Genomic DNA, 22763 nt, shown 5'->3' with positions numbered 1-22763 from the left:
CCATGGTGACATTGGACTCAGGACCTCCGAAGCCAGTAGCACAACCATACTGCAACAAATTCAAATTTACTTTCTTTTAACCCCAATTTGAAATGTGCTCAAATTATGAGTTGAACTTTCACCGCATTCCACTCCTCTGCTCATGGTCAGATTGTTGAATTTTTTTTGGTGAGGAACAAATAGTTAAAATGGTCAATCCATGAATGCATGGCATTAATTTGACTTTGGATGTACATGCTGACTTAAGGGATTTCTAATAGAATATATAATTAAATGCTAATCTTTGAAGAAACAGTCTTTCCATATTAATTTAGAGCTACAAATTGAAGGGAAAAAGCAGCAAATAGTTTAAACTCCCACGTTGGTTGATATAAAGTAATTAATAAGTTCACAAATCAACACCATGGTGCATTGTGGAAGGTGTTAGTGTTACCCAATATCAGGGTTTACTGCCTGGTTACTGTCATCTGCAGCACAACTGAGCATGCCCAGATTCTTCCAGCCTCTCACAGAAAATATCATTACCGCGTTACTCCAGGGAAGACTAAGCTCCTGTAAGTGAGAGCAGCATTTATGAATATGTAACAGATGGGCCTTCTGTGAGACTGCTCTGGAAGAGTAAAAACAAAACTTGCAGCCTAGTTTTTCCATTTATAACTATCTAGAGACTTTTCACACAGCAGAAATGCAGATTTTATAAAACGATGATTGTTTTGATTTGTTTAGTTTAATTGGATTAAATGGAAAAGGGCCTTTGCCACAATCTGTTTCTAAAACTCATGATATTTTTCAACATAATGGGCTGGATTTTGCGGTCAGCGGTGAAGGTTCAGTGCCCGCTGCTGACCCCGAGTAAAGATTTCGCAGGCTCTGTGGCGTTGATTTCCCGTATTAAGACAATAGCACAAAATCAACCAATCCGCAACAAATGCCCCTCAGGGGAGCACCACGAAAATAACTGGTTGTACAAATTAAAAACATGCGCATTTTCTTGCAGTGCCCACCGATCTTGAAAGGCTCAATGGGAGTTATCGCATGATTGCGCTCCAGAGTCACCCAGACACGTATGAGGCCTTGAAAGAGGGGCAAGCGCTTGGAGCATCCCCTCCCATTGATCTTGTGCTTCCAGTTTCTGTGGATGGTGATTTTTCCCAGGTCTAGGAGCAGACCTGACCAGAAAGTCCTTTGACCTGCTCGCTTCACTGCACACTGGGTAATCAAGTATGTGTGTGTGTGGGGGGGGGGAGGTGCAACCAGAATGGTAGGAGTAGCCCCTTTCAAAAATTGAAAAGCGGGCAGCAATCTCTGGCACTGTACTCAAGTGGAAAACAGCTTCTTCTTTGTCACAAAATGCACATGTGGCTTGAATGTTTGTAAAGCTGCTTAGTTATTTGAAGCCACCACACCACGCAAACTTTCTGACCCAAATCCCCAGTGGTGCCGGGATTGATCTCTGAATCAAGGACGATCCGATCATCCTTGCCGATTTGTAGAAAGTTCCGCCACGGAGTATCGAGCAGAAGGCTAGGGCGAGGAAACGAAGAATGTGTTGCATCAAGTTGTAGAGGAAATCCTTCTGTGCCATTCCACTCTTATATTCCGAGGTGAGGCTCATGTTGTGAGGCAGAGGTTCCCGAGGGTAGTTTCGGGGCTTGGCGCTGATGCGCAACTCCATCCAAATGGGAGTAGGGGCGGGAAGGGAGGATGGCAAGATTGGACAGGATTGCTGCCTCCACGTTGCACCTTACTGAGTCAGGGCCTAATGCAAACTTTGTGTCTTGGCTGGATCTGGCCACGAGGTGGACGCAAGACCAAAATATCTGGGCACTACAGCGGGCACTGGTGGCTGCTGCAGGTCAGAGGAGAAAGAAGGAGGGGATAAAATAACACAGTGGGCCCAAGTTTCCCCAGGAGTTGCTCCGTTTTTTTTGGAGCAACTAGATTTTTTTTGGAGTAACTTAAAAATCGCAATTCTCCCCATTTAAGTTGCTCCAGTGTAAGTGAGTTAGTTAGGTTTTTGTTTAAGTTCAGTTTTTTTTTCAAAAAGGGACGTTACCAGCCACTTACGCCTGTTTTGGCCATTTAAGCAAGTTTAGCCAGCTAAAACTTACTCCAAACTAAGTGGCCACTTTTGTACGTTCTGAAAAACCCTGCGGTGAATTAAGAGATCAGCGCAGGTAGCATCCAAATGACAGTGCTATGATAGGAATGCTAGTTTTTTTTTTAAATCCCAAGCAGCAAGACTGAACAGGATGTAGGTGCTATCAGCCTGATTAAACTGAGTATATTTTTACTAAAGATAGCTAGATATTAAAGTACTGGAAAATCTTTGAAGATTCTTTTCTCTCTCTCCCCCACCTCCCCCCCCATCGGATCAAAACTCTTCCCCCCACCAGATCAATACTCTTCCCCTCCCCACCACCCCCGAAAACTCTTCCCCTCCCCCGATCAAAACTCTTTCCCCCCACCAACCTGTCTCTTATAGCCCTCATCGCAGGAAGGCAGCGGCCGGCCTGGGATAGGGACGGCGAGCGTCGGCTCCTCACACACACTCAGATTCTGGGAGCTAGGAGCTACTGTGTATGCGCGCACACTCTAGCGTGCATGTGCAGTGCCGGGACCTGGCTCCGCCCCAAAATCCAGTTGCCACGCTACGCCACGATGTCGGCCCGAAGATTTTTGGCACCCTTGGAGTTCTACAAAAGCGGCGCACCTCTGTGGCGCTAGAAATCTGCACTAGCCAAATTTGGGCCCACAAAGTAGGTACTCACCTAAAATGCCCTCACAAAAAGAATTAAAATAAAATAAAACATGATCATTTCTAATTCAGTAAACGATTTTTTTTCTATAAATATGCTGATCGGAAATAAAAAAAATACTTTCATTGTAGAGTTTGCTTTGTAATTAGAGGATAGTAAAATTTATGCAAATCAATGTATCCTCATACTAGAGGGAATAATGACTGAAGTCATTATCATTGCACAAAAAAACAAGTAAACTGGCCTTGGAACACCTCATTAGGCAGATGTTAAATGACCAGGAAGAACCCAAGCATACAGTAGCTGCTGCAAATGGACCTCTTTGCTAAATATTCCATACTCTTCAATTCCCCACAGTGTGAAATGTGAACTAACCAACAAATGGCCAGTGTGTTATATTGCTCAGGAGGGGAAGGAGGACACAGCTGTGCAAGGGAATATAAAAAAACAAATATTCGTCAGTTATTCATTATGCAAGTATTATAGTGCAGGCTCAAGTGGTAAAATACTGTCGGTATTTATGTTTGCGGGAACTGTCAGTGAACACCAATACTCCCGAATAGCAAGGCAGCCCAACTAAGACAAATTTATCATTAAAAATGAAATTACTGCTACATCTGCAAAACATTTTGAATTTTCAATGCTGGTAAGAATTAAGAAAAGGGGGGGGGGGGGGGAATGAACTGTACACAAAATAAAACAATTGCTTTAGGGTCTTTACATCTATTATTTGAGAGTATGATTTACTGTATATTAAAAAAGACTAATTTTAAATGGCCCTAGGGAGTAGATTATCATCTACATGTGGCTTTTAAAATCAGAGATACTAATACACGACCTACATGCGGTATTTTCATGAAATAGGTCATCAATAGGTCACTTTCACAACATAATTCCTGTTGTTTATGAACAGTTTATCGAGTGTTCTAAAGGATTGGTTGCAGATGTACAGCACTGGAAAAGTCTTCCTGTATGGTAAAGTGGCAGCCACGAAGTCCATGCCTCTTACATAGATAAATATAAAATAAAGATTCTTATGGTGGAGGGAAGGGGGAGGGGAGAAAAGGCAACATAGATCCACTGGATGAATGGGTAATTTGCCTTTCAAAGCTAAAAGCCTGGGTTGCCAAAATTAAGAAATATTGCCTCAATTTGATTTTATTCCACATGAGCTTTGTTGATTAAATAGTTTCTGTTGTTCCAATCAATTATACCAGCTTCTGTCTTTGCCATCTAGTTTTATCAGAGGTTCAACAAATCATCTTTATTGTGATGTCTCGCACTGAACTGGAACACTGAAGTAAAATTGGGTTTTTCTTAAATGAATTGCCAGAACCGTTAATCTTTATCTAAGCACTATAATAACTATTTTGTTTACTGTGGCAGTTAAAAATGCTTCAGCATGCCACTTGGCAGCCAGCACGTGCTAATAAAAAAAAACAATATAGAATTACTTGCAATTATTATGAATAATTGGATAAAGCTGAAATAAAGATATTTAACAGGTCTAATTAAGGTGCAAACTGCAGCTTAAAGGTCACCTTGCTGGTGTCCAGGTCTACCATCACCCACATGAACACTGAACTCCTACAACAGTTTCAGTTCTATGAAGGAAGTCTCGAGTGGGTTTCGTGAACTAGTTATCAAAAGGTAAGCATTCAAAAGGGGAGCACCATATCAAACTGCACTATCAAAACTGCATTGATGCAGATTGCATTATGCTAAAAGGGTTAATGGAAAGTTTACTAGAAATAAGTTTATTTTCCCCTCCCCAACAGGTAAATACAATGAATGTCTGAATCCTCATAGATCAATCTTCACAGTTCTCTGCTTAACCTTCAAAACTCAGTTGCTGTGTTTAACAGAGAGTTTCTTTTGCGGACAGCCTGGGGAAAAGCAGAAACAAAAGGTGTTCTGGGCAGTTTTATTCTCTCCACTTGGAGTTTTTGTTGAGGTGAGATTTAGCAGGTCTAACTAGCACCTCTGAGAATTCAAGTGGAAAAATCCCTTCCACTTCATACCAATACAATGCTTCTAAGACGTGCTTTAATTTCCCAGGGCACATAGTTACAGCACACTTCAAAAAAAAAATGACCAGCTCCCACATTTATTTCACAGAAAGATTAATGATTTTCCTCTCTCCCCTCTGTCGAAAACCATATACTTTCAATAAGCTGCTACTGCTGGTTATCAACAAATACACATTTAATTTTTATTAAACTAAAAAGTTTGTTTCAGCGGTTACACACACTTCATTTCCCTCAGTGGCCATAACCTTTTGTTCTAGGAGTCTTTCTGTGTTTATTAAGTTAGTCAGTAAAAGAATTCCCACTTCGGTTTTATTTCTGAAAAACAAAAAGGCAACCCTATATCCACTAGTACAAAATCATAATGAATATCAATAAGTATAATTAAAATAAAGATTGCCAAAATATCTGGTAGCTAAGTCTCTCTTTTTTTGATGCTCCCCCTGCCTTATGGTTCCCAGTCTGACTACTCACTGGCACATTTCAAACATCCAGACACACACAGTAGATCTCCTCAGTAAAGGATAAAACTAAACTCAGCGCCCAAGCAACAGGAACTTTAGGGTTACCTGCGGGGTATCTGGCAGAATTACAGTGCCAAAGACAAAATACAAACAACCATACAAGCGACAAACTCATCTGACTCCAGACCGAGTCTAACCCTTTCTGGCATTTAAAATTATGACCTGTTTAAAGGGGTTGACTAGACTCCCTCGGAATCTGTGACAATGCAGTCAATTATTTGCCCCATGGTGTCTGATCCTATGGCTGCACAGGAAACATTCCATGGTGTTCAATTCCATGGTGCCCTACATGTCTCTGTATGCAGGATGGTCTCGGGGGCTAGCTCAATGTCCATCCAATTTCCTGGCTGCCTATTTATTTGCAGCGTTTGATTTGTAGACAAAAACTTCACAGGGACATGAGGCGGCTCTCTTGAATTGTGCACTGGGTTTTCCTTTGATGGTGGGATGGGATGGGAGGGGTTGGTGGAGAACGGGGAAATAATCTAATTCAGACACAGTTGTGCTTAGTTTGACAAAACAAAAATTGCTCATTTTTCTGCTATCAGCTGTTGACTGTGGAGCCCAGCACCAGAACTGGGCTACTCCTAAAGAAGATGCTGTTAAGTCTAAGTACACAAACTTTCCTAAATACTACAGCAAAATCTATTTGTTAAGACTTCTTACTGTGTGATTTTTGCTCTTATGCAACTACAGTTTGTGCACTGGCATGGATGAAACAAACAATTGTATAAGATAGAAATAGCTTGCTTTGATATTTCTTCTTAAACAGGATTTGTTGTCTTGTGAATTACTCTTCACTGGAAGAGATGTTTGAAGCCCAATTTTTAGGGTTGCACATTCAAGGTCTAAGTTCACGTAAATATTCATCCTCATCAACTGCCATTATTGATTACCGTATAATACCCTGTTCTCTCACTGAATAATTCCACATTGTGGGGGCATTACCATTGCCTTTCAAGAACATTAATTGAGGCTCAAAACAATCACTTTACAGTTGCCCTTTGTGCAACTTTGTGGGCAATATTTGTTTTGGAGGTGGAGAAAAGGTGGAAGAGCTATCTGTTATTTTTGTCAGTGATGTTAGATGCAAGATATCAGATATGATTTATTAGTGAGTCATATGTTTGTAAAATAAATGTTGGTCAAAAACTTTATTTTATGAAGACTGTGCCTTGGGAGAGTAAAAACAATAGTTTAAAGGTTTTTGATAAATAATGTTCATCTGGCAAAAACAATAACGTAGCATTGTATTGTGCAACATCACACACAAATTGTTGGGAAAAGCAATGGAAAAGGGGAAATACTCACAGATGTAGTAATATTCTCGGCCAGGCCTGAATTCAAATCCTAATGAAAATGGAGTAAACAGCTGGAACTTTTCAGAAAATTTTAAAGGACCATTGGATGCGTAAGGCCTGTTACACTCCCATCGCTTGAACCCTTTGGAGGTGTGATCACACGAGCTGTAGCCATCATAATTCACCATGTAGAGAACATAACGCTCAGTCTTGTCTTCTGGTACAGAGTCATCATAGTGAGGGCAGAAAACATCTAAGTAATCATTGATGCACACTTCAATGTGGAAATCACCTTTCAAGAACCTGCAAAAAAAAATGAACATTACTTTACTTCAACAGATAAACAAGAGCAGTAGGTGTTGTTTTTCACCTGTGTCAAGAATTTTTCATGAGAAATAATATCCCCTTTAAAACTCTAGGGCTGTAATAATGAAATCTACTTTAAATCACATAAATTTAGATTCACATTAGTGTACGCCCTAAGGTGTGCATCTTTTAGAATTTTTCACTCAACTCCTCATAATAGAAATGTACAAGACAGGATGAGCTAACTTCTGTCCATCTGGCTGGTCCCAGTGATCACTTATTCGCAATCATTAAAATGGAAGTATCTTTTGCTGGGTAGATTTCTTCCAGTTTTTTCCTCCCCTTCTTTTCTTCATCTATTTGGACTGACAACTGTGCATTCACAAAGGGGTGTACTGAGATCCCTCCAGCCACTAGGAGATAGCATGGTCCACACAGGTGTACCTTCCAATCTCCCCCACTCCCTCCCACCCCACCCAGCCCCGTTAGAAGACGATACAGCTTCCACCCTACCATTTGGAACCTCCCTACACAACACATCTAAGACCTGAGCACGTTGGTGCTTGATCATGTCTCCATCCCTCCTCTGTGGCATGAGCTTTAGTGCAGGACCTTTTAACAAAAGTCAGTTAAAAGAACTATAATTAATTTGAACATCCTTTTGTTGACATCTGTCTTTGAGTGTATTCAAAATAGTTTTGTTTAAAAGAAGAAAATGATAAGATCATTTGAAGCACAGGCTTGCAGCAGTCCCCATGTCAAAGGAACTGACCAACATCGATGGAGCTACACTCATCACTCTTGGTGCTTCACTGATTATCACAGAAGCTGCAGTGTTACTGTAGATCTGAGAACTCAGGACAGAATCTAGACAATGAGATGCTTAGTCAGCAGACCAGAGACATACTGCCTCCTGTGCTTAGTAACAAAGGAGTGATGTGTCAGCTTGCTTGAATATATGCACAGAGCTTTGCTCCTCGGGGCAGTTAATCTCTAATGTTACGACTTTGCGATTCAAGTTGGGAGCATCCATATCCTCCTAATAATCAATACATTAAAATAAGTAAGTCTATAAAGTTTTCATGTGATCTAATGGATCACTTAGGCATTTTTAAAATGTGGTATCGCATGGGATATTAAACTACATCTGCTGTGGACACTAAGCAGTTTGAAACTACCGGAAATGGTCTTGCAACTCCACTTCAGCTCCATTTAGAGTCAAATCACTGAACTGACTCCGAAGTTATACTGGCACTTTTTTGTCAATGCACTCAAAACTCCTTCATATTGACAGGGAAGTGGCAGTATAACAGCACCCTGAAATTCTGTATCTCTGTGTGATTGTATGATCACCTTCTAATGATCCCATTGACACTGTTTCTACAAAAATATAATGAGAACACAAGAAATACATTAATGGTTAATCATAATACTCCAAGATTTTTTTTTAAGAAATCAGATGGTGACACTAGTTTTTTTTAATTCTAAAATACTGGCCGTATATATTTGCCCCAGTATTCTTACAAAATGACTAGTGTGTATGAAGTACAAGTATACTGAGAGTCCAGTAGTAATCCTGCAAACACTGTCTGTTATTCATCTGTTTTTAAAAACAGACCACACAGATGCAAAACAATATTAACAAAAGTAGTAAATCAAATAAAGGAATAATGAGCCCTTCTATTCATTCAGACTTGTATTGAAGTAAAAGTTCACTGACAATGTCACACCACTGGTACCATCTCTAATTCTGACATCAGTAAGTAAGCCACACGTTATTAAAGGAATGCGCAACATTAATTATTGCCGTACTGCTTGACTTGAAACCTCTGAATGAAAGCCAGCCATGAAATTTGGCTTAAGCTGCTGACACAACTGCCTGTGTTAGCAAATAATGATTCTTAGATGCACACAGCAGGAAATTTGCCCAACACCACTTCTAAAAGATGGTGCACACGTTACATGTACCTGCTGTCTGGTCTGGCTCATTAGGGATAATTAAACACAAAAGCTCACATTTCAAACATTTATGTGATTTCGAAATAGCAAAATGACATTCCTCATTCCTCCAAGACACAAAAGATGACAAAGTCCCTCAGCAATTCCTACATATTCAATAGTTTGATGGCTACCAGCCAAGATGAAAAATTAAAGTCACCAGACCCATTCTGAACAGAATTAAACCAACTCTTCTGTCCCCATAAGACATGAATTTGCTGCCCCCTTGCTGATAACTATTTTTATTAGTTACAATCTTTGTTGATAACTTAGAATGAGTTTTTACCCTTCCTCTGCTTATACATTTGAAGCTATTAGAATAATACTTTAAAGTTAGAACAACTATGCAAATATTACTTGTTGTGCACTGTACCGTGAAAAAAGTGAATTGAATTTTAATAAAGCATGTTTTGTAGCTGTATTGAAATGTATTTTTAATGGCCTTACAAATGTACCATATGTCCCTCCACCACTCACAAGATACACAAAGCATATTGGCTGTGGAAGATAACAAGTCAGCAGTTTTTAATGATGATTTTAGGGCTTCATTAGTGATACATTCCATTTTACTTTTAAGCTTGGGGATATGTTCTTGACCTTCTAAATGATTATAGCGTCTTCCTCCATAATATTTCACCCATGTGATAAATATATAGAGGGATTGAGGAAATTGTAAAAATGCATAATAGGAAACAGTTCTTTCTGAGACTGAGAAACACCCGAGAACTGCTAATTTCTTTTTAGGCCATGTATTTCACTGTTCCCTATTATACATTTTTTTTATATACACAGGTATGAGTGTAGGATATTGTGTAATATCTTATATTAAAAACGTGTTATAGTTAAAGAGCATTATGGGTTAGCTAGTATAAGGAGCTACAATGAAAGTACAGAGAAAGAGAGAGAGTGCAGACTAGCAAGAGGGACTCGCTGAATTCTGCTAAATATACCGAACAGGTTACTTGAGATAAAAACAGAACAAAAAACAATTGGCATAGATGTAACTAACCACAGTACTGGCTAAAGCTAATTATAGATAAATAGGATGCTTAAATTAAATGGAACTTCTAGATCACATTACTCTGATAATGAAAGCATTAAGGTACTCTCCTATACAGACAAGCTCAGGCCTAGTGGACAGGTACTGGGATAAGCTCAGGCAGAGTTTCATTATAAATGTAAAATGCAATGTATGTGGGGTACTTCTGATGAAGCACTGGCCTAGATTGGTGACACCCTTGATCCCCGATGGGTATTCTATTTAGGAGTATAGTTCATATTTGCTTGCTCATAATCACGTTACATAAATCTTGAAAGTTAACTTGTCGCGAGTCAGAACCGTTCTGAAGACTAGACCGAAATGTTATTTTAATAAGCACTATTAAAGGATTAAATCATGGGGACATTTCAACACAACTACCATTTTGTTTGTGAATGAGCTAGAATGAACAGGGCTCGTACCCAGGGGCACCATCCAAATATCAGCCCCTGCCGGGGCTTGCGAGCCATGTCGAATAGGTAGCTGCTGGTTACAACCCTAGGAGCCCAGCTTCCCCATCCTCTGATCCCATTGGAACAAGGAACTGTCAGTCAACACCTGTGAGTCCCAGCACTGGAGAGCAGCATGCCAGCCTGCTAACTTAGATTAGGTTTCAATGGATCAGGGAGGGGTTGTGCGGGGGCAGGTGGGGTGGCCCTGAATGTTCTAGGTATCTCGGGCTCTAAGAATTCTAAATTCAGATTTGAGCTTCATAACTGGAAATAAAGCCAAAATATGATAAAACTGCATTTCTATACATATGGAAGCACCTCTCAAATTCCAGAGTGGCACAATAGCAGCTTGTCTGAACACACCCAATTTATGGCAGTGGAAGGGGAGATACTTCCAGTCAAAATGTTAGCAGACTGTCAAATTTCACATCATCATGGAGTGTGATATCATCATTGCAATCAACAGGATTCATTAAACATGAATACATTGCATCACTTTTTGATTGGATTAATCTCCACGATGTTTTAAATTCTGATTATTCAGAAGTACTTTTCTGTATTTGTTTCCAAAAGACAATCTGTTTAGTGTACCCTCTTGTACATGCTACTTCCATCTGCTGCACACAGTGATGATGTCGGAATGCCATCCATCTACAATGTTCACATGCATACACAGAGTTTGTAAAGCCCGAATCTATCTGCAAACAGTACGGGATAAGGCACCAGAATGTGAGCTAAATGGTGGAATCTGATCCACAAACCCTGAGAAAACCGTTACTTTAGAGCCAAAATCCAGACATCTGGCTGAAACAGCATATAGTCTTCCTCCAAAACTTCAGACTCATCCCCTTAAAAATCAATGCTAACACCTGGGGCTCAATTTTCCCCAGTGATTTGCGCTGTTTTTTTTGAGCAGGCTGCTTTGTTTGGCCTAAGTTAAGAAACCAGTTTCCCTGATCAATTTGCAGCAGTTAGTTATGATTTTTTTTAGGCAAAGGGGCGTAACCTGCCACCCGTGCCAATTCTGGCCATTTAGGCAAGTTTGGCCAGCTCCGATTTACTCCAATTCTTCTTAGGCCAGCGTATGTGGCCTCTGTAGAAAAACCTTCTGGAGAGTTAAGGAAATCGGCGCCCGGACAGCAGGAGAGGTAAGAGAGAGAGGTGGGGTGGGGGGGGGAGCCTTTCGGGTATAGTTACATGCGGGGACCAGGAGGGAGGAGGCCATTCGGCCTGGGATAGGTGCGGGGGAGCGGACCGGGAGGCCTTTCGGCCAGGGCTAGGGAGCAGACCAGCGGCAAGCCACTCAGTCAGGGTTAAGGGAGCGGACCGGCAAGCCACTCGGCCAGGGCTAGAGGCAGGGGAGCAGATCGGGAGGCCCTTCGGCCTGGGATGGGATCAGCACCGGCATTGGGCGGGAGGGGTGGGGTGGGACTTTAATAATTTAATGGAGGTATTTTAATGTGTTTGTGAAGTTGCTGCAATGTATTTTAATGTGTTTGTGCAAGTTGCGAGCCAAGCTATAAAAGTGTCACTTTCCAGCCTCAGCCCACATTGTGTCCCTGGTTACCCCGTGACAACCCGATCTTTTTGGTGCAGATCAAAGCTCCACCCCCAAAACTAAAGGACAGGCTAGGCTGCGCCAAACTGAAGAAATCAAATGGGGAAACTTGGAACATTTTTTGGGGTGTACTTGGGCCCCCAAAAAAGGGCATAACTCTTCAAGTACGCCAAAAAAAAAGCTTTGGGGAAAATTGAGTCCCAAGAAATTAGATTTGTAAGCTTTTTCTTTCATTCTGTAATTTATTTTTAAATAAATACACTGAATGGGTTTGTTTTGTCCCAAGAAAGTAAAATATGATTAAGTGAAATGAAATGGAACCAAAATACAGGCAGTGCTTTATGATTCCCCCAGCTCAGTATGGAAAAAAATCCCTTGAATACAGCTGTCAAGATCAGGGAACTGTTAAAAGTGAAATTTATATCTAAAAAGAGCAAGACTATTCACAACCCATTTAAATGCATGGAGTTGTGTTGATTTTTAAAAGTGAGATACTTCAAGAATAAGTGACATTTTTAAACCAAAATGAGTGAGATTCAATCCATACGAGTGAAACTTGGCAGATACGCTTAAATCCTAATAGATCTGTTTTAGTGGCCTCTGTAGGCCCAATTATTCCAAGGGTTTACCCAAGTGTCGGATAGTCCAAGGCCACTACTGGTCTATACAACAGATAATGGATATTCTAGTACTTGCTCCTGGTATTTCTGGTTCTTTCTATTCATCATAGCAAGTTGGCCTACCATTAAGCAAAAACATTGACTTTTTGTAATGAAACCAATGGTGAAAGGGCTGCTCTGTGCTCTGATCAAAACCACAACTTGGGTTTGCTGACCAAGCACGCAGACACGCACAGCTGCTTCTAGACATTGAAAAAGGAGGAAGTTCGTGTTAGCATTGTGACCACAATCCATATCTGTCACATACTGTACAAGTGATCTGTTCAGTATTCTCTTGCAGGAGTAGAGGAAGCACAACGCAGCTACAGAACACTGCATCAGTGTGAAGGTCCTATCAGTAGCCAAAGCAGCATTTAATTTCTCAAGACAGGGGAAATACTTCTGCTCGCACACCCTAACCGCTTCAGTTTTCAATTGGAGCACCATGGACATCAAATGTTCTGTACGCATATATACAAATGGCAAAAATAGGTTAGAGATATTACTACAGTGATAAGGTGAATTCACCTAAGAGCATAAGAAATAGGAGCAGGAATAGGCCATTCGGCCCCTTGAGCCTGGTCTGCCATTCAGTAAGATCATGGCTGCTCTTCTACCTCAACTTCACTTTCCTGCATTATCCATATATCCCTTTATTCCCTTAATATCCAAAAATCTATCGATCTCTGTCTTGAATATACAGGTACTCAACGACTGAGCTTCTACAGCCCTCTGGCATTGAGAATTCCAAAGATTCACCACCCTCTAAGTGAAGACATTTCTCCTCCTCTCCGTCCTAAGTGGCCAACTCCTTACTTTGTGACACTGAACCCTGGTTCTCGACACCCGAGCCAAGGGAAACATCCTCCCTGCATCGACCCTGTTAAGTCCTGTAAGAATTTTGCATGTTTCAATTAGATCACCTCTCATTCTTCTAAACTCGTGAATATAGGCCTAGTCTACTCAATCTCTCCTCATAGGATAAACCCCCCCATCCCAGGAATCAGTCTGGTGAACCTTTGTTGCACACTCTCTATGGCAAGTATATCCTTCCTTAGGTAAGGAGACCAAAACTATACAAAATACTCCAGGTGTGACATCTTCACTCTTATATTCCAACTCCCATGTAATAAAGGCCAACATACCCTTTGCTTTCTTAATTGCTTGCTGTACCTGCATGTTAACTTTCAGTAATTTGTGTACAAGGACACCCAGGTCTCTCTAAACACCAACATTTCCCAAGCTCTCACCAGTTAAAAAAATACTCTATATATCTTTCCTACCAAAGTGGATAACTTCACATTTCACCACATTATATTCCATTTGCCATGTACTTGCCCATTCACTTGGTCTGTCTAAATCCCCTTGAAGCCTTTTTGCATCTTCCTCACACCTTGTATTCCCACCTGGCTTTGTATCACCAGCAAACTTGGATATATTACATTGTGAATAGCTGAGGCCCAAGTACTGATCCTTGCAGTACCCCACTAGTTACAGCCTGCCAACCCGAAAATGACTTGTTTATTCCTCCCCATACTATTTTCATCAGAACAAAGCAAAGTCAATAAAAAGAATACAGAAAGCATTTTTGATACTAAATTGATGAAATCGTTTGTCGCAAAAGTCTTCCCATTTTCTCTTTCCTCTCCAAAAGGGTCTGACTTTGGTTTGAGGTATGGTTAATAGGAACCTCCTGTATCTTCCCAAATGACCTTACTTCATACATGTGTACTTGGACAATAAGTGTCAACAAACTATTTATGGGAATTGGGGGGGGGGGGGGGGTGGTGGGGGTGCGGGAATTACAGCCATGACTGATCCTATCCAGACCCCACAAACACACCTTCATACAGGAGTCACTGGAAAGTGAGCAACAGTGGAACTCTCAACTTCTATTTCCCTTCCCTAGCTAACGGGAATTGAAGCCAAGTGCACCAGCTCCACTGCTACCCTGGCCCGAGAACAACAAAAAGCACTTTCATTTCAAATGATTCAATTAAGTGCCAGAATAAGGCCTGATGGAACAAAGAATTCACAACAGGCTTTTTATTTTTGTTTTCGGATAAACATTATTTTATTTGTGACAGCGTTTCATGCTAGCATTATTTTGTCAAAGGACTATTTTTGTTTCACCCTTAGTTGCTGAAAACACTAGAGGAGGACAACTGAGCTTTAACAAATGTATATCCTATTGGCAAAGTAAGAGTACATGAGGCGGCTTCACAGGTTGGAGAAGCACTCTGGAGACCTGCAATAAAAGACTAAGGTCACACTTTACTTTGAGCTCACAGTGTTCAGTCTGACTCATTCTCCATACACAAGTACCATGTTATTAAGGAATGATAATTTGTAGCTGGTTACAGATAATATGCTATTGCCACAGTAGTAACCAAGAGTTCTTGGAACTGTACAACAGAAACCTGCATTTATATTACACTTTTAACACAGTAAACAGTCCTAAGGCACTTCACAAAGGAGAGCTGGATGCTGAGCAGTAGTAGCAGAGTTAGGAGCGATGATTAAAAGCATGTTCAAAGAAATAGGTTTTGAGGAGGTTAGTAAATATTGAGAGAGAAGGAGCAAGGTGGAGGAGTTTAGAGATGGAGTTTCATAGAGTAAGGCCAAGATAGCTGAAGAAATTGCCTCAAATGGTGGTTTGGATGGAGGGATGAATGCGCCAAGTAGAGCTTGATAGTTAAATGGATGAGCTGGGAATATGTTGAAGAGGAGGCGTGAGATGGGAATGGGTAAACCGCGACAAGGACTTGAAATTTGGTGCATTGAATAAATTAAGTGTGTTGAATAATTCAAACTAGTTTTAAACATCACAAATTGAATTTAGTACATTGTGCAAATGTCCTGAGAACTGATGCTATATAAATTCAAGTTTTTTTAATGTATTTGAAATAGGGGAAAACCTGCAGTTGCAGGAAGCTAGTACCTGTACACAACTTGTGTAAAAATAAATCACATGGATAGTAAATCAAAGCTCTTTCTTGAGTGAGTGTAATAGCTAATATAAAACAGTAATCTTAAGACTGATGAACTCCATCTGATTTGGGGCCAATTTTACTCAGCTGTGTAATTGTAATGGGAATGGTCCAGTCAGGGTTGGTATTTCAAGCACTTTAAGGGAATGGGTGCAAAGGAAGATTGCAAGTAATGGACTCCTCTGTGCTGTAATGAACACGCATCTACCAATTGCAGAGCAGCTTTACTTCACAGCCTTGCATTTATGTGTCACTGCAGTTCACTCTGAACATCTGTAGCAGAAGAGATCCACAATTATCATAATTTAACAACGAGCTTGGCATTCCTGTTCAGCTTTTAATTAACCCCCATAAATTGTAATTGAAAAGAGGGCTCAATTTCATCACTTTGTGAATGGACAGTAACTCCAGCAGAGGGGAAACATGAAGGGTTAGGCACCAATAATGATGCAGACACAGCAATTATGGGATCCCTTGGGACTCCAGGGGATCAGCCCTCTGGTGGCTATACAGAGTAAATACAAGTCCACATATATAACAACACACCCCCGCCAAAGTCAATAGTGTAAGTATTTACAATGTGAGTCGATCTGGGGCCCTTCTTGCCCTGGTTGATTGTCTCGGTGTGAAAGCTGGTGTTGTTGAATCATTTGTTGGGCCCTCGTTGGGCTGCTGTGCAGCTGGCCTTGCTGGGCTGCCTGGTGTATTGGGCCCTGCAGGGCTGCTGTGGCTGATGGGTTCTGCTTCGTGGTCAACCATGGTACCGGTTGCCACTGGTGTGTATGTTGGGGGATCAAAAAAGGTAGGGTCCAAGGTGGGTTGCTCAGGATAGTCCGTGAATCTGAGTTTGATTTGGTCCAAGTGTTTCCGGTGAATGAGTCCATTTGAAAGTTTGACCCGAAACACCCTGCTCCCCTCTTTGGCCACGACAGTGCCGAGAAGCCACTTGGGACCTTGTCCATAATTTAATACAAATACAGGATCATTGATTTCAATCTCACGTGACACATTTGGGCTATCATGGTATGCACTTTGTTGAAGCCGCCTGCTCTCTACCTGTTCATGTAGATCAGGGTGAACTAACGAGAGCCTTGTCTTAAGTGCTCTTTTCATGAGCAGTTCAGCAGGTGGGATCCCAGTGAGTGAGTGGGGTCTCATGCTGTAGCTAAGCAGGACTCGGGATAGGCGAGTCTGCAATGAGCCTTCAGTTACCCTCTTCAAGCCTTGCTTGATGGTTTGCATTGCTCTCTCTGTCTGACCATTGGATGCTGGTTTAAACGGGGCAGATGTGACATGTTTGATCCCGTTACGGGTCATGAATTCTTTGAACACAGCACTGGTAAAACATGGCCCGTTGTCGCTCACCAGGACATCGGGTAAGCCGTGAGTGGCAAAGATGGCCTGCAGGCTTTCAGTAGTGGCAGCGGACGTGCTAGCCGACATTATCTCACATTCAATCCACTTGGAGTATGCGTCTACAACCACAAGGAACATTTTACCCAAGAACGGGCCTGCATAGTCGACGTGTACCCTAAACCACGGTTTGGAGGGCCAAGACCATAAACTTAGCGGCGCCTCCCTGGGTACATTGCTTAACTCCATCTGTATTACATCTGTGAACGCAGGACTCTAAGTCCGCATCGATACCGGGCCAGCACACGTGGGATCTAGCTATCAGTTTCATCATCACGATGCCTGGGTGGGTACTGTAGAGGTCATTGATGAAGGTGTCTCTGCCCTTCTTGGGGACCACTACTCGATTGTCCCACAGGAGGCAGTCTGCCTGTATAGACATTTCAGCTTTGCGCCGCTGGAACGGCTTTATCTCTTCCTGCATTTCCACTGAGACACTGGACCAGCTCCCGTGAAGCACACAGCTTTTGACGAGAGATAATAAGGGGTCCTGGCTTGTCCAGGTTTTGATCTGCCGGGCAGTGACGGGTGATTGCTCACTCTCAAATGCTTCCATAACCATGGCTAGATCTGCGGGCTGCTCCATTTCCACCCCGTGGTGGGCAATGGCAGCCTACTGAGAGCATCGGCGCAGTTTTCTGTGCCTGGCCTGTGACGGATGGCGTAGTTGTATGTGGACAACATGAGCGCCCATCTCTGGATGCGGGCCGATGCGTTGGTATTTATCCCTTTACTCTCGGAAAACAGGAATATAAGTGGTTTATGGTCAGTTTCTTGTTGGAATTTTAGCCCAAACAGGTATTGATGCATTTTCTTTACCCCATAGACACACGCTAACACTTCTTTTTCAATCATGCTGTAGGCTCTCTCAGCCTTAGACAGACTCCTGGATGCGTAGGCAACCGGTTGCAGTTTCCCAAAATCATTAGCTTGTTGCAATACACTCCCGACGCCATATGACGACACATCACATGCTAGTACCAAACACTTACATGGATTATACAACACAAGCAATTTGTTCGAGCATAATAATTTTCTCGCTCTTACAAAGGCATTTTCTTGGCTTTTGCCCCAAGCTCATTCACCCCCTTTTCGTAGTAAGACATGCAGTGGTTCTAACAGTGTGCTGAGACCTGGTAAGAAGTTACCAAAGTAGTTCAAGAGTCCCAGAAACGACCGCAGCTCCGTCACGTTCTGTGGCCTCAGTGCGTTCTCGATTGCCTCCGTCTTCGCGTTGGTGGGCCCGATGCCGTCCGCTCCACTTCAGGCACCAGGAAAACGCACTTCGAGCGTATTAACCTGAGTCCCACGTGGTTGAGTTGACTAAGAACCTCCTCCAGATTCTGCAGGTCTCTACTGTATTTCGACCTGTGACCAAGATGTCGTCCTGGAAGACCACGGCGTGCGGGACCAACTTCAGTAAACTTTCCATGTTTCTCTGGAATGTCGCCGCCGCTGATCGGATTCCAAACGGACATCTGTTATAAACAAAAAGACCTTTGTGCGTGTTGATGCAGGCAAGGGCCTTCGATAATTCCTCCAGTTCCTGCGTCATGTAGGCTGAAGTCAGATCCAGCTTCATGAATGTCTTTCCTCCCGCCAGCATTGCAAAGTGGTCGTCGGCATTGGTAGTGGGTATTGGTCCTGTAGGGAGAAACAATTGATAGTTACTTTGTAATCGCCACAGATTCTGACGGTGCCATCTCCTTTGAGGACTGGGACAATAGGACTGGCCCACTCGCTGAATTCGATCAGTGAAATGATGCTCTCTCTTTGCAGCCGGTCAAGCTCGATCTCTACCCTTTCTCTTATCGTATACGGTACTGCTCTCGTCTTGTGATGGATGGGTCGCACCCCCGGAATTAGGTGAATCTGCACTTTTGCTCCTTGGAATTTCCCGATGCCTGGTTCAAACAGCGAAGGAAATTTGTTTAAGACCTGAGCACACAGTGTCATCAGTGGGCGATAGCGCTCGGATGTCATCCCAGTTCCAGCGTATCTTTCCCAGCCAGCTCCTGCCGAGCAGCGTGGGACCATCACTCGGTACCACCCAGCGTGATAGCTTGTGCACCGCTCCATCGTAGGAAACCTTTACGGTAGTACTGCCGATTACAGGAATCAGTTCTTTTGTGCAAGTTCTTAGTTTTGTGCGAACTGGAGTTAAGACTGACCTTGAAGGCCTTGTTGCACCACAAACTTTCGAAAGTCTTTTTGCCCATGATGGATTGGCTTGCGCCCGTGTCCAGCTCCATTGACACCAGGAGTCCATTTAGTTCAACATTTAGCATTATCGGGGGGATAATTCGTGTTGAATGTGTGCACCCAATGTACCTCTGCCTCCTCGATCCGAGGCTCTGGTTCGTTGTGATCCTCCGTGGATCTGTCCTCCTCTGCAACATGGTGATTTGTAGGTTTAATAGGCTTTGCATCTCGCCTGCACACTCGTTGGAGGTGTTCCATTGTTCCACAGCCCTTGCAAACGTACTCTTTGAATTGACATGAGTGGAAACAATGATCACCCCCGCAGCGCCAACCAGGTGTTAATAGCCTTGCATTCATCACCCTTGATGGTGGTCTCCGAGTCATCTGCGGACGTGCAGCTGCAGGTATGTGTGACCTGCCCTGTACGTTACGATTTGAAAACAGCATTACTTTGTTCACAGTACTTGTAGCAGCATTTGTGTGCTGAGAGATTTGCTTCGTATTGTCACTGGTGGCAATGAACGCCTGGGCTATCACTATGGCCTTACTCAAGGTTGGGGTCTCTTCAGTCAAAAGTTTGCGAAATATGGTTTCGTGGCCAATGCCAAGTACGAAAAAGGTCTCTGAGCATGTGTTCCAAATGTCCTTCAAATTCGCAATGTCCTGCAAGGCGTCTCAGCTCGGCGACATAACTCGCCAGTTCCTGACCTTCAGACCTTTTGTAGGTGTAGAACCGGTACCTCGCCATCAGAATGCTTTCCTTCGGGTTCAAATGCTCTCCGACCAGAGTGCACAAATCGTCGTACGATTTCTCCGTGGGTTTCACTGGAGTGAGCAGATTCTTCATGAGGCCATACGTTGGTGCCCCACAGATGGCGAGGAGGATCGCCCTTCGTTTGGCAGCGCTCTCTTCCCCATCTAGCTCGTTGGCCATGAAGTATTGGTCGAGTCGCACCACAAAAGTTTCCCAATCATCTCCCTCCAAGAATTTCTCCAGGATGCCCACTGTTCTCTGCATCTTTGGGTTCGCTATCTGTATCTCGTCGCCAATTGTTGTGTATGGAGAATAAGTCAGACTGAACACTGTGAGCTCAAAGTAAAGTGTGACCGTAGTCTTTTATTGCAAGTCTCCAGAGTGTCTCTCCAACCTGTGAAGCCTCCTTAAATATCTGTGCTCCCAAGGGATTATGGGATCCCTTGGGACTCCAGGGGATGAGCCCTCTGGTGGCTGTACAGAGTAAACACAAGTCCACATATATAACAGTACTGGTATCACAAAAAATACCACCAAAACAGATTAACTGCTCACTCATCCCACTGTTGTTTCTTGGATCTTTGTATATAAAATGGCTGCTGTTTGTCTACATAACAGTCGTTGCATTTCAAAGAAATTTATCGCAAGTGAAATGCTTCAAGACACTTCTGAGAGATGTGATAAGGTGCTTTCTGAATGCTAGTCTTTCGTTCGCTTTATAGTGTCAAAGTCATTACACTTCAGTGACATGGAGCGGGCCAACTGTCAGCATAAAAATAAACCAAGAACTGAATAAAGCTTTTCCACAAGATGTTCAGAATACATATTATAAAAGCAACCATTTAGTGGCTTGAAGTCACTAATCTCAGGATTCAGAAGAAAACTTTTGCTTGATTTAGGTGCCAGCCTTGACTCAATGGGTGGCACTCTCATCTTACAGTCAGAAGGTTGTGGATTCAAGTCCCACTCCAGAGACTACAGCACAAAAATCTAGGCTGACATTTTAGTGCAGCACTTTCAGAGGTGTTGGCATTCAGATCGGACATTAAAGCAAAATAATAAGCAAAACGACTCAGCCCAGTTTTGAACTGTTTTACCATCACCCCCCCCCCCCAAATCAGGATATTGTCAACAGTGAGCCATTTCTTCAACTTCCAATTTCTCACATCTACACTGGACCTTCTTAGGTCTATTTTCTTTAATTTCCTTTTTTGATTTCTTTCATGCCTGTTTTGTTCTTTTATAAGCCTAACTCCATAAATATGGCCAACAGATTGAATAATAAAAGAACAGAGCTTCACCTTATTAGCTTTGAAAACCTTAATTCTTCAAGGACTGCACACTCTTTAATTCTCATCAAGCATGCTAGGGACTGGAATATTTTCCATTTTGGGATCTATATTCTGTCCCATCCTCTGACGAGCATTCCTCGTGCAGTAGTGTGACATTTTCCGTTTCCCACATGAGCCATCCTGTGGGTTTTGAATGACGTTTCAATTTCTTGTTTCAGTGGTGATCCATTTCTTGCTGAGGGCCCACATCCAGAAGAATTGAGTTGAGATTACTCAAAACCTAATGCACTTAGATTTTAAATCTACAAAACCTAGGAAATATTAGTCTGAAAGCAGATGGGGAAAGTACCCTTGTTTGAAAATCAGTGAAATATCCGCGAGGTCAATAAGCTGAATTTCCCGTTTCTTTGGGAAAATATACCTCTGTTGAAATTGCAAGAATTTGCCGTACAAAATGTGGGCCAGCCAGTCGGTGAATGAAAGTCAGGAGGATGACGTGTACCAGCTGGGATAATGGATGTTGTCAGTGAATCAAGTGGTATAGTGTAGTGTCAGCTTAAAAGAAAGGAGCAGCAGATTTTTGAAAGGAGGCATGAGGTACACTTTAAAAAGCCAGACTCTATTAATGCATTAAAATAGCATCCTCAAGGCAACAATCTTCTCCATTAAGCTAAAGTAATGCAATGACAATGTTTCACAGAAATCAATTTTTTTTCAATACATGTTTCCTTATTCAAGTGGAAATGTTCCTAAATGTTACACACCGGCCGTTATTCATCATTTGGTTCTTGCTGTGAGTTAAAGGCACACACTTTAAGAAGTAATCATGTTATTTCGACCATGGCCCCATAGGCAAGTGCTGAGTGTAGTCTGCTGGGTGAAGGTGGCAATTGTGCACAGCTCTGCGGATGATGAAGTGAGAGGCCAAGCAAGGGCGACTCACATGCTGTGCTCAAGTGTCAAGCTCACTGTGTCAGAAGCAGTCAGGCTTCACACAGTTTCGACCAAAGAGTCAGAAGTGCTGGAATGCAGCAGACACAATCGTTAAGAGAAAGGAAAAAAGGTAACTATATAAAATCATATGAAAATGTACAATTCTTTGAAATCAAGTATTTTAGGCAACTTGGAATTAAATTACTGAAAACACTGTCTCCCCACAGGACCCACACTTGCGATGTTACTAAGCTTTGTTCCAAACAAGAAAAAGGAAGCTTCTAAAAATGAAATGGAGAAGAAGTTTGAGAGTGTTGGGAATGGAACATTTTCTCCCTTGTTAGCATCCAGTCTCAGTTCAATGACCCCCAAAATTTAGTTACAAAGGGCTACAGAAAGACAAATCAATACCATCTTTTGGTTTAATCTTAATTTGCTCTCAGCCAATAATGTTAGAATGGCAGAACTTTACAGTACAAATGGAGGCCATTTGGCCCATAGTGTCTATTCCAGCTCACTGAAAGAGCTATCCCCAGTTTCATTCCCTTGCCCTTAT

General features: G+C 42.3%; 1 protein-coding gene across 5 annotated transcripts in view; it reads right to left on the bottom strand.

The window, feature by feature from the left end:
- The window catches only part of efna5b (ephrin-A5b), a 271647-nt gene that overhangs the window by 28110 nt on the left and 220774 nt on the right, over positions 1–22763 (bottom strand). For all 5 annotated transcript variants that reach the window (XM_070884152.1, XM_070884153.1, XM_070884151.1 and 2 more), the window contains one exon: positions 6622–6914. In XM_070884152.1, the coding sequence (XP_070740253.1) occupies positions 6622–6914 (293 nt within the window). The remainder of the gene's footprint in view (positions 1–6621; positions 6915–22763) is intronic.

Source organism: Pristiophorus japonicus, chromosome 1 (assembly GCF_044704955.1).
Source record: "Pristiophorus japonicus isolate sPriJap1 chromosome 1, sPriJap1.hap1, whole genome shotgun sequence".
In the NCBI taxonomy this organism is placed as follows: Eukaryota; Metazoa; Chordata; class Chondrichthyes; family Pristiophoridae; genus Pristiophorus; species Pristiophorus japonicus.
This window is presented reverse-complemented; position numbering and strand designations above follow the sequence as displayed.